Below are 13,102 nucleotides of genomic sequence, written 5' to 3'. Positions count from 1 at the left end.
TTCCCCTAGACGCATGTGACAGGCGCTGGCAGGCTGGTCCAACTACCTTCTGCTCTACTCCATCAGTCTCACCTTTTCTGTCACTTCTTACTGTACGAGGACAGCAGCTGCCCAGTGGCTGCACTCCAAAGCCCACAATGTGATGTGAAAGCTAACAGAGCCTGTTCTGATTGTAACACGAACCTAAACAGGCCAGGCAATATCAGAGCGCCTGCTTTCCTAGCCTATCTATCTTGTGCGAGGATAAATGCAACAGCTGTGTTACCCGTGCCTGGAGATTACACCTAATCGTGCGTGGCGTAGTTACAACGGATCATAGTTAGCCAGAGCTAAGCCTCCAATCCAGCCAATTCAGCAGTATGCCATTAGGGTTTTCATTGTGCAGAGACGAGATACAACATAACTGCAGGGGGCAAAGTCATGGATTTGTTCTAATGACTTTCCAATGACCTGTGATTTCTCAACTAACGTGCCGTTTAATTTCATTCACTTAGCTTTAAATATAAGTTCTCAATAACTCCTGATGAATGTTTGACTAAATGGTAAACCAAATGTGGCACTTTTCTACCTGAACAAGCAAAGTGCTTTACAATGTGCCTCTAATTCACCAACAGCAGCCTTGCTGCCATTAAAGGCATTTACCTGAAAATTTGGAAATGGACACCAAATTTATACAGTTGGAGGTGGGGATCAAACTGCAGACAACCTGCTCTACCTCCTGAGCTACAGCTGTCATCTGATCTGCCTTACTGCCACCTACAGCTGCTGCAGGCTTCACCACCTGAAGGTCTAAACCTGACAAAAAAAGGGAGTCTGACTGGGGCATATTGGTGAAACAGTTACAAAATTAGTTTGGTGCACAGTTTGATGTTGGCTTTAACTCCAGAATTGTCCATTTCATAAAAAGGCAAATCAAACAAGACATTTTATTTTTAATTCTGAAACTCATTTTCCATTAAATGTCACTTATGCAAAGTTCTTGATGGGATTTCCAAGAGCCCTTTATGAGTTTTGCAGTGAACCTATTACTTAGTGATCAGGCTGTCTGCGTTGTCTAAGAGCAGGTCAAAATGTATTTGCCCTCTCGCTTTCAGTGTGTGTCGCTCTGTTTAATGATTAACTTCTAGGCCATCACTCACCCACAAATGCTTGGTAAAACCAGTGATATGAAAAATCTGGAGCTGCGTATTTACTTATAAATGTGCAAGTGTCATAATAACTAGATGCAGTAAATAGCCTACACCGCTTATAACAAACGCTGCCGATGTTTTTTTAATGACCCATATTTTGGGTACACTGCAAAATTCAAATATAAACATTAACTTTGTCAACTTTAAGCCACTTTGTTGCTGTAATAAAATTACTGAGAGCTACCATATGTTGGTGGCCCTATTAAAACCCGATGGCTGTAGGGAGCCAATTCAAAACAAATGGACGTGGAGAATGAATCCAGACGGGTGCGGGATTGCCCTGGCACAGTTACTGCTGCTCTGGTTACCCTTGGGACCTTGTGGTAACCAATCACCAAGCCACATATTCAAAAATCTTCTACAAACTTCCAAATGCTCTAATGGTTAAATGGCTGAATGGTTAATTTAAATTTGAATTATTTATCCAAACCCACCAGGCTTGTTTAAGAGACTAGTGAAATTCAAATCTGCTAGAGAAATATAGTAATTAGTATTTCAGCCTAACATAAAAGGTTTATGCAGGAAGTGCTGTATATACCAAACAATTAAGATGATGCATTTGTATTCACCGAGGGTTTTCATACTTTGGATATTGCTAAACACCTGTTAATATACTTATAGTCTGCCACAGCATTACAACAGTACCAGATCTACATTGAACTCCAGACATTATGTAAGTGGATAAAGTGGTGGCTGGATGCAGACTACTGTAGGTCTCACACCATCAACTTCACGGTGAGGATCCATCTGCTGTCCCAGAAGTTACGTGTAGCCTTTTACTTAAACTGAACAGTTTCATCTGTGAAGTACAGCAGATGGAGTTTGATTTGAGACAGACTGAATAACATGCCCTTCCTCTACAACCCTCCCTCCCCTCCTCATATCATGACTGCAGGGGCAGGAGTGACTCAGGGCTTTCCAAGAATAGGAATCCCTTCAACAACCACCAGGCGCCCCATTTCCCTGCATCTGGCCTTGAGCAGCGAGAGACAGAGACAAGACAAAAGAAAGAGAGCTCAAATGGCCTGATTTTAACTGTCGATACACTGACAGGTGGAGGGAGAATAAACTGAGTGTACTTCAGGAGAGACAGAGGCAGCTGAGAGCTGCAGGTTAGGCCTCTGCCGGGTTGAGAGGAAACAGACGTAGTGTGCATCTAGCCACCACTCTCTCCACTTACATAATGTCTCAAGTTCAATATAGCTCTGGTCAGCTATTTAAAGCACGCCTGTCTAGGCCCACTGACAAAAAGGTGATATACTTAGTATCCGCAGCGCAGCATGAAAGCCCCGGCGAGCACTATATTGGTCACAGACAAGCCCTGGGGTGTGGATTTTGGTAATGTTGCAGTTATTTTTAACTCGGCTGATGATCCAGAGTATTTACATGAGGTGCAAAACTCGCACACCCTGCCATCGCTGCATATTTCACTTCACCAAGCAGTCAGATTAATAGAATTAGCTGAATGACTAAGATGGGCAATCAGTGCATATGTGCATGCAGTTTGTTGCGCACACCTAATCTACCCAAAGCTGAACATATGATTAACAAAAATGCTAGTGGAGACATGACAAATGGCCCTGAAGCTTCCAGAGGAGGTAAGACAATTCTCCAAAACACTGTTTGTGGCTGTTTGTATTTATGTGCAGTAATTCATAGTTCAAATGGCTGCAGGTATTATTAATTAAAATAACTTTGGTTTTCACAGGTGCATCCAACTTGTTCAACAGACCACCAGGAAATCAAAGCTCCAGGAAGTACACACCAAACTCCTTGCCAATGATTAAGAAACTGAGGGTACAGAGTAACTCAAAAATTCTGATTTCTGACTCTTTTACACAGCACGTTTGTTGCCTAAGAAACACATTTTTAAAATGTACTTCTTCGAATTTTGACCTCAGTGCAAAAAACTTGGCAGCATTTATCGGGATTTTTAGGACTAAAAGTCATGATTTTCACACTCATAACGTGTTGTTTTTTTCAATGTGTCAAATGATTTTCAAGCTCTGCTTTTTTCTGCTTTTTGTATTTATAAGAACAACAATAATTTGTGGGAATAATAAATTTCAAAGATAATGGCTTTAAACACATTTGGAAAGTGACTACGCAGAGACAGCAAGTGTTGACCTGCTGCAGAAGGGAATTAAATGGGAAATATTAGTTAATCGGACACCACTTTGCAAACAGAGAACAGCACTATGAGCTTGACTTTATGAAATCATTTTTAAACAGGGAAGATCCAGAAACAACAGCAGGTGTGTCAGTATTAACAAGATTAAAGCAGAGCTCGATTTTTTCTTGGTTAGGGCTGACAGGAAGTCAGTTCTGATATGTTGAACAGTGAATATCTGACATACACCTGTAAAAGCATGTCTGAATTCCTCTTTAAACACTTTGCCCAGAGCCTTCGAAGATCATGGATATGTGGATCTGTAATGTTTAGTCACCTATAATCTATCTGCGTTGTTTTCTGCCTGAATAAAATGCAAAACCGAAAAAAAGAACAGCTTGTTCAGAGCACTCGTCGAAATGTTGGCAGTGTTATCTTATTCCTCCACATGGGCTGTTGTTTTCCTGTCGGCTTATCGTGAAAACTGACTCACTGTTCTTAGCTGGTCAAATGAGTTTCAGTGACAGACGAGGTCTGTTCCATAAACAAAGGGGGCCAGAGGTGGTTTCCAATAGTGGAAAGTGTGTCATACTACACAGAACCAACTAGCGAAACAAAACGTTAGGTGCTTCTGCAGAAGAGCCCACATTATTACTGAACTTGTGAAAATGCTAATTAACTGTTATGCTGGTGTTACTGTTACAATGGGCCTCTAAAAATAACTATGACTAAATCCATTCAACAAAAACAATAATGACAACACGTGCTGAAACACCAGCCCTCCCCAGCAGCATGATGATCTAAAATCCATCTTGAAGTGGGGAGTCTAAGTGATACTACAGGAGAGCAGGCCCGGCACATCAGGATGGCACACATTGTAGTACGGTTCCCCTGTGGCTATTCAGCTCAGGAAGTGCAGAGCGAGCCACAGAGCAACAGTCATAGGTGTCTTGGCAGACGACAAACCATGGAAACTGGCAGACATGAAAACAGCTTTTTACTTTGTCTCAGCGTTTTCCTCCATCGCTGATCTCAGCTTTGGCCCCCAGGGCAACGCTAGTGCTAAACGATTGCACCAACAGTTCCGAATCTCATAGTTTTAATCCACTGTTCCCATATGTTGTGAAACTCACAGGCCTCGTTGAGATTTTGGACAACATGGCAGCACTAGAGACATTTTTACAAATACATGTCTACTGGAAACAGCTTTTAGCCAAGTCCAATTTAATCCAGCAATACGAATATCACATGTGGAAGCGAAACATGGAAATAATTTCACCCAATTTCAATTGAATTTGTCAATTCGATGGTGGTTTAATGTGCAGGAATGATGCTTTATGAATTGTCAGCAACTGCAGCAGGTTTACAAATATTTGAGTTTTACAAAGATCCAAAAATGTCAGCTGGACCACACCGTACCATTCTAAATGGGTCGGAGGTAGAAATGCAATGCCCCATGATTATGGAAATCTTGTTAAAAAGAAAAAAAAAAAAGGAATTTAGCCCGGCAGTTCTCATGTTTCCAAGCTCGCTTTGATGCATTAAGGCCTAAGCCATATCCAGCTAGATTCTATTGTGAAAAACACTTTTTTGCCAAACAACATGGCCAGAATTCAACAGTCTTTGTTATGTCAGAGGGGAAACAAATACCTTTGTGTATTGTGAAGTTGGACTAAAATCAGCGGCTGGCCTTTGAATGTAATTTCTCCATCGCATTGTCACCAAACAAAAAGGCACAAAGGACACACCGTCTAAAGTCCTGCGATGGGACACATCTGCTATCCTTTCCACCTGTGCACTGGAAGGATTTTGTACCACGTGTAAACTTTAACGGTGCTAACATTGCATTTTTCTGAGCTCACACAGCAGCTACGATGGCCAAGAGATAAGGTTAGTGGTGACTGCATAGAAATCTGCACCAAGAACAACAGTTTTGATGAAGACTAGAAAGGGGTTCGAACATTTAAACAGCTTTTTCACATCTCACACAAAACCAATATTTTAGTATAAATAATTAGAATTTATTAATTTACTAACTGCACTGGAAAGTACATGGAGATGGACATTTTATGAATCAACAACACAAAATCTAAAAACGTCTATGTTTCCCTGAGCTCCTCAGATCATTATTAGTATGCAAATGTACATTTGGTTAATGTAAAAAAAGCGAGGTATTGTTATATGGAGGGACACAGATGCACACGATGTGTAACACAGCAGGCTACTAAGTAACCAGGTTTCATATTTCCTGTTTTTAAGTTAAGGATTCCACTATATAATAACTTAATTGTTTTGTGGTTATCCAAATCAGTGGAAGCCTGAAACTGATCTTGCTCTAATATACAAGTCATGAGTAATATAATATAATGTGACAAATGTAGTAGATTTATTAAAGAGAGTGACATTTTCAATTTGTTCTAGGTTCACTAGAATTCTTTCTGTGCATGGCTTGGATTCACAGGAAGCTGTAAACGAATTTCCTGCACAGTGAACACAAAGACAGACAGAAAAAGAAAAAAGAAAAAAAGGAAGAAGCCCACGGAAATAGATTTTTTAAAAATCGTTTTAAAAAAAAAAAAATTCTACTTGCGTAAAGTATGAAATTACATTACACAAAAATTGTTTGCCTGGTTTAGCTGCGTCTCGGGAAATAAATCCCACCGCTGACAAACATGTGCAAACACACTGCGAATCTGTGTAAAAGCTGGAGGTGAATCCACAGGACGGAGGTGCGTTGACTGTTATTTCACGGTGAATTCACCCTGGGATGAAAAGCACTTCTCGCGTTAGCAGCAACTTATCGCTCTTTGCTAAACTCATAACTGACAAAACCAAGAACACTTTACACGGGTTCTTCGTATGACATTCAAAATGAGAGGCGAGAAGTGCCCGTTTAAAAAATAAAAAACAAATAAATAAGTAAATACAAGGAGGAAAAAAATGTCTGTTGCAGGGAAAAAGTTGAGTCGCCCCTGCGGTCCCTGCTGAGTCCAGGTCTCCAGACTCAATCTGGTCCGCACAGTCTCTGAGCGCCTGAGACGGTGCAAAGACACCGGTAGACCCCAAAAACGGATTAGAGACGGTTTAAAAGAGAAGCTCTACTTTACCTGCGAGATGTCATAGCAGTCTCTGAAAGCTGTCAAGTGTCTTCAAACGTCTCCCTGCTGTCTCTGCTCAGCCGCTGTGAGGACAGAACTGATGAAGCTGCGGACGGAGCCGCACATCACGTTTTCCGGTTATACCCTTCACAACAAAAGCCTTCTAGGTAAGCTTAGGTTTAGAGCTTCATGACTTAATATTTATTGTTGTGTGTTCGTTGAAATATTGCTATATTATTTTTGTCTTTGTGGGCTGCTTTACCCAAATGTGAACAGGAATGCCCTGTTTTATTGTATTTCATATGTCTTGTCAAAAAAAAAAAAAAAAAAAAAAAAGCCAGTATTTAAATCCCTGGCTTGTCCAAACTATTCTACTTTTCTTTTCTTTTAAGTAGTACAACATCTTGTGTTGGAGCCTATACTAGTTCTTCTCCACCCTGGTCCTCAAGGACCCCAATCCAGCTCTCTCTGACCTACAGATTGATGATTATCTGGGTCAGATGTGTTCAGTCAATCTAAGGCCCAAACCTGCCAATTCACTTTGTCACACTCCTTCCTCATCTTGGATGTTAAGTTCGAGCTCCTGATTGATTTAAACCTACTGGATCCAGGTAATCCACAATGGGTAGTTTGGAAAACAAGTAGGGGAGGGGTGCTAAAGAACCAGGGTTAAAAACCTCGGGTCTACATATTAATTTCTAAGCTTCTTCTTCTATTATTTTTTTTTAAGTTTAGTTTGCTTTTTACATTCAAATCTGACCATTTTATATTTGCATGAAAAGCTTTTCCTGTCTTGGTCTGACTAACCTCAGCTAACTTGATGCAGTCCGAAGAACTACTGAACTTTCTGATTCAGAGTAATGTCAGAGGCTTTTAAAAATTATGCATAAATACATTGTTACTTCCTCATGGCTTGTGACTGCACAAGTGTTTAATGAAGCTAAAACAGCCTGAACACGTTGTTTAGCAGCTGTTCATGCTGCAAGGTGGAAGAATGAAATTTCATTATGCTTATTATCAACAATGATTAGTGTTAAAAATGAAAGACTTCTAATCATTGGGCTTTTTGCTGCTGAGTAGAGAAAATGATTAACTGCAACAGCAAATCAGGAGGACAGCAACTTGTAAATACAAAGATTCAAAAACATTATTATTATTATTATTTTGTACACATTTTCACCAATGATGAAATGAAGACGTGCTGGGTTTTGGCATGCTATAATGAAGCTCTGCTATTGTTTTGTAAGAGATAAGGCACGTCCATACTTCCTCTATGGTAACACAGTCAGGATGGCACAGCCTCCTGGATAGGATAGTAGCAGTGGTGGGGGGAGTGACGGGTATGAGAGGCAGAGCATTGACGTCACCAGCCTGTGGTTATCAGTGGAGGTTAATCTACTGGGGAATAGATGGGCTTATGCAATTGTTTGTGAGCCCACAGGCTTCACATCTATGGATTTGCTTTTCCACTGTTTGACCCAATGTGCTTCTGCAGCCTACAGACAAACACTGAGATGATGGAGAGGGAATTTCTCTTCTCCGTGGAATTTCTGTTGTCAAAGTGCCAAATGCACTGTGCTTCAGGCAGGATAGACGAGTTTGAACACAGGGTTTATTGTTTGGGCTTGGTGAGCAGTTCAAATGATCCGGTCACACAACAGTGGAGCATTAATGTCTGATCAATAGTGGAAATTGATAAAGAGGGTGAGAAATAGCTGAATATTGGAGTAATGCTGAGTGCACATTTAGTGTTTAGCCCTAAATGTTATTGACTAAAGACAAAGAGACTCAAACAACAAAGCCATTACCACTTATCGGGTTGTCAAGATGCTTTTTGTGTATTATGATTTTAAGGTGGACGGTATTTTTGTGCTGCAGAAGAGAGTAAAAAGAGATGTTTTTCAGTGCTGCAGGGTGTGTTGTTTTGGTTGGACTGTAGATGTAGTCATTAAAAATGGCGCCTTAACTGTAATAATAATCTTTATGTAACATCTTGAACGTCAACTTGAACCTTGGTGGTGGGAAGTTTTGAAGTAGCCCGTGGCTCAATAAGACTGCGTGGGATAATTTGAGAAACAGTAAATATAAAAAAATGACTGCAATGCACAACTCCAGCAAGTTCCAAGTATGTCCTGATTGGTTTCTACAGAATTAAGCGTTAACAAATGCACCCACTTTATACTAAAATGGTCAGCTGTGATGCTCAAATCTCACTTTTAAATGATTAATTACAAAGTTCCTCGACAGCAACATTCACGTTTTATCACCACCCAGACTGATTCTGTTGAGTCTGGAAGGATCAACAAGACTCAAGAACACAAAGCCTAGTCTCACACCCAAGGGAGTCGAAACCAGGATGTCCCATCTACCCTGAGGTGGCTACCTCCACAGGCGTGTGGCCTTTGACTCTTTTTGCCTTGAGACTTGCAAATCTGTCTGTCCAGCGATTGAAGAAAAAATCTGGAAAGGGAAACAAAGAGGACTTTTTCTGAGAGTGATGCAGCTGGACAGCTGGAGCCTTGTCAAATAGAAAGAACTTTTATAACCATTTGGACATGAAAAGCTGTGAGAGGGGAGCTTTATTTCACAAAAATGGGTGAAGTGTATAATGGTATGGGTGAGGTCTTCTATTCCGTCTAGTTTGTTTTACAAATACACTGTACTTAGAAACAATTTAACACATTTCTAAGAACAGTTTCTTCCATCACTGATGGTGTGGGGCTCTGGGGCCTGTGTATGGCTCAGGTTGGATGATGTGATGAAATTTAATCCAGAGAGGGCCTGTAATTAAAAAAAAAAGAACACTTTGACCTTTGAACAAACTGCATTCCCTAATGTGGAAAACATCTTAACATTTCTTTTGGCTGCTTTAAAGCTCCGACTTCTGCTGTGTCTCTTAGAGCCAGTCAGTTGCTCAACACATGGATCCGAATGAGCTTTCTGTGAATCCTCTGTCCTCCAAAACACATATTTCACCCTGAACAATCTAAATCCTCTTGCTCCCCAGGGTGTCTGCCCAGCTGTAGTCTGCTATTTGACTACTTGCTTATGGATGCTGCATTTTGTCTTGATTTTAATTGCCGAAAAACCTTTTAATCAAAGTATTTACACTTATTAACTTGAGGATGATCTTTCTTCAGAAGGATCCTTCACTGGGCAAAACTATTTCATCTGCACCAGTTCATAGAGTTTTAATTAACACAAGATGCAGTGTCCTTCTCTGTCATTAGTGAGGAATAAATTAAACTCATTAAATCTCAGGCTTAATGAAAACTCAAGACAAATCTGGGATGTTGCTTCTGAATGATGTATGAAGCTGTGCAGCAGCTGCTTTTTTTCTCTTGAATTCCAGGATTTCAATTAGCAGTAGGACACCAGGGACTGTTGCAGGTGATTTGAATTAGAAGACATAAATATCACTGTAGGCAGATGTGTCCTCGATTGTCCTGCATTCATGTGCACTGACTTATATTGCTTGTGAGTTGTAAAAATACTGTTCTCTCTTGGACAATTCAGCCACAATTTGAGCAGAAACCTCTCATTTAGAGAGACCACAGATTGAATTCTTAACCTGTGATTGCTTTAATACAGGTGGAAACTATAGGAAACAAACACAGCAAATTCATAAGATACTTCAGTTCACCAACAAACTTTGATTGAACGACTGCAATTTTATATCAGTCCTGAACCATAATCGGTATAGAAACTAATCCTATATGGGCTCTTTTCCCTTCTATCTGGTCTTTTATTACCTACATAAGTCATACATAGCTATACAATTGCCTAAATAACTTATTTCTTATCAGCACTGCAGGGCACAGGGAAAAGATATGAGCACAATAATTCTGAAGCTGTTTCCAAGAAAGTACATTTGACAAAATAAACTAAACCCAAAATTCAACTTGTTAGCCTTTCCTAGAATTTTTAAGTACACCGCAGGGTCCTGATCAGTGGAGGCAGTTTGAAAAAAAATGATAACAAGATCATGAACTTAACTGACACACCCAAGAATCTATGATCTTATGCAAGAGATTTGCTAATTAGTCAATGACATAAAAGGGGTAATATTTTCACTCTTTATATGTGCAATATAACAGCGACTTCATTGTTTTTTTTGAAACATGCATCCTATGGTTCTACTTTGAAGAGTGTCTATTCATATATATGTATATGGATGGTATTAACCTTGTCCACTATTCCCTGTATTTAAATACCCCTCTGCTTCTTGGTGAAAAACTCCTCTGGATGACATCATTGGGGGGTTATCAGTGCTAATAATTTCATCAGTGGGAGTCTACAGAACCTGTCAACCCACATAGCATCGTCACAGAAGTGAAAAACTTAGGTTAGGGGATGTCATCAGGAGGAGTTTTTCAGGAATATTTTAATATGAGGGATGCAAAGTTTAATAACGCTCATACACATATGCTCTTCAAACTAGAGCTATAGGAAGTAGAAGTGGAAAATATGTGAAATCACCCATTAAGGGATGTGGCTATAGGTGCAATATTTATATTTTATCAGCAACAAGTTCCATTACAAGGCAAAATCCATTAATCAGCACCACTAACAAGTATCGTCTGTTACTCAGCCTCACAGTCATTATTTATCTCAGATTGAGGAACTGCAAAATACATTGCCTACCTGTTTAAGAAAATTACACAGCATTTTCACATCTGAGCCTTTGGGTTCTAAAAGATTTACTGTACGTCTTGTGGGGATGATGGTGCAAATCGAGTTTTCCAATGGTTCTTGACAATATTAAAAATACAGAATAACACCAGCCTTAAAAGAGCTGTTGTAACAGAACGTACTTCAAGTAACGAGACAATTAAGACATCTGACAAGAATGGGCTCCATTTGGTTGACATTTTATTTCATGGTGGTAGGAACACAAGACAAAGGTCATAAAGTTAGTAATGTTCAGGTCATGCCACTCTCACTTGGTGCACTGCCCTTTGAGGAGGTTTGCGCAGTCAAACAGTAGTTTACAGAGGCCGGACATGGAGGGTAATCCACATGGAGACATAAATAAGAAACAGAAAATAAATCCAGAAGACAGTAAATAGAAGTTTTGTAAAAAGCCAGGGGATGCTTGCAGAAGCCCCCCGGGAATTCTTTTGTGTATGAGCATTATTACTAATATACTTCTTATTATTCTTATGTATTACTCATTTACATTATGGGGATGAGGCTAATACACTGGCTAAATTAAGAAAAACAGTTATATGAATGATGTTTTTGTCACCTGCTCAGAGATTAGGTGACGGTTTTTAAGGCAATTCAGTTTCCACCCAAACCATAGACTTCATTTGTCTTTAGTGTTCTTGAGTCAATATAAAGACACAGAAATATCTCCTGTAGTAAGTGTTACCCACGGAGTGGGTCCATTTCAAAGAAGAGCGTGGTAAAATATGACCAGTCTAAGGTTAACAGAGTGAGTGCTGGGTTTTAATATGTCTCAGGACAGCAGAAAAGGGATCCTTGAAAAGGGAAAAGGGATCCTGTTCTGATGTACACACTCAGAGCTTGGTTACACAAATAACAGTTATAGCTTTAGGGTTATCCCTCCTCCGTGTACATGAGGATATTATCATGTGGGTGAACAGACAAGTCAGACATGGTTCCAGTGTATATTACTAAAAACATAAACCTCCACAGATCACACATTTGCTAAATTTACACTTAAAAAATTGCAGGGCTGTACAAAAAAAAAGTTGGTTGAAGTTGCTTGACGACTGTAGAACGGAAACATAGTTAAAAACCGAAGAAAGAAAAAGTACAAGACCATTTGACACTCAACCACAAACAGGCATGATTTGGGCTCGGAATATTGCCAAGATTCTCATATCAAAATGAGTGCCTTTAAGTCAGTCCGCGCAGCTTATTGTGGTTCAGCAAAGACAAATCCACGTTGCATCAGTTCACTTAATATTACAGAATTTGCACTAGTAATATAAACTCCTGTGTTGCTCTGGTAATTTGCAAGTGCTGTAGGATTATGCGTATTTTCCCATTTTGTGTGTTATGGCTTCAACAGGGTCACAACATCACAGCGTCTCTCAACACACCTTCAGGAATGCTCCTAATTCAAATGTGAAAAGAAATTAAATCTTCTGCAGCATTTTGTGAAGAATTTTTTTAGTTTGTGTTGACTGTTGTCTGACAGTATATTCCCAAGAGTGGTACTGCAGCTCTCCCCATGATAAAATCTCTCCTTCCTTCCTTTCTGTTTGTCCTTTTCTTCAGTCTTTGCCCTCAGCACCTCCTTAAGGTCAGATACGGTAACAACTCTTCCTCTTATGCACCAAGGTCCTGCAAAACTAACTGCTCCAAAAAACAATAATACCAAAAAATATACAGGGAATGAACAAGCGTAAAACTCTGCGAGCTCCATAGTTTGTGAAATCAAATCAGCGGAATTAGGAGAAAAAAAACAGTGTCATTTTTCTAATTAGAGAGTAGTTTCTTTTTTTCTTTTGAGGAAAATGGAAAATTTAAAAACCAAACAAATTCCAGATCTTAACCAACACTGCAGAATTGCATGCATTTATAGTGGTCATCATTAGTTCATCTGCTGATTGTAGAACAAAACGCACAATAGTACATGAGAAGCACAATTCTCCAAAGAGAACCCATCTTACATATTCACAGTCTCAGGTATTATTTATATACTCTATATTTATAACATTTATTCATGTCTA

General features: G+C 39.6%; 1 protein-coding gene across 3 annotated transcripts in view; it reads right to left on the bottom strand.

Annotated features, from left to right (window-relative positions):
* Positions 1-6,540, bottom strand: part of ptpn11b (protein tyrosine phosphatase non-receptor type 11b) — a 34,758-nt gene extending 28,218 nt beyond the window's left edge. For all 3 annotated transcript variants that reach the window (XM_067527572.1, XM_067527571.1, XM_067527573.1), the window contains exon 1: positions 6,408-6,540. In XM_067527572.1, coding sequence (XP_067383673.1) covers positions 6,408-6,421 — 14 coding nt within the window. In that variant the 5' untranslated portion in view covers positions 6,422-6,540. The remainder of the gene's footprint in view (positions 1-6,407) is intronic.
* Positions 6,541-13,102: the final 6,562 nt, after the last annotated feature.

Source organism: Channa argus, chromosome 13, assembly GCF_033026475.1.
Source record: "Channa argus isolate prfri chromosome 13, Channa argus male v1.0, whole genome shotgun sequence".
Taxonomy (NCBI): Eukaryota; Metazoa; Chordata; class Actinopteri; order Anabantiformes; family Channidae; genus Channa; species Channa argus.
This window is presented reverse-complemented; position numbering and strand designations above follow the sequence as displayed.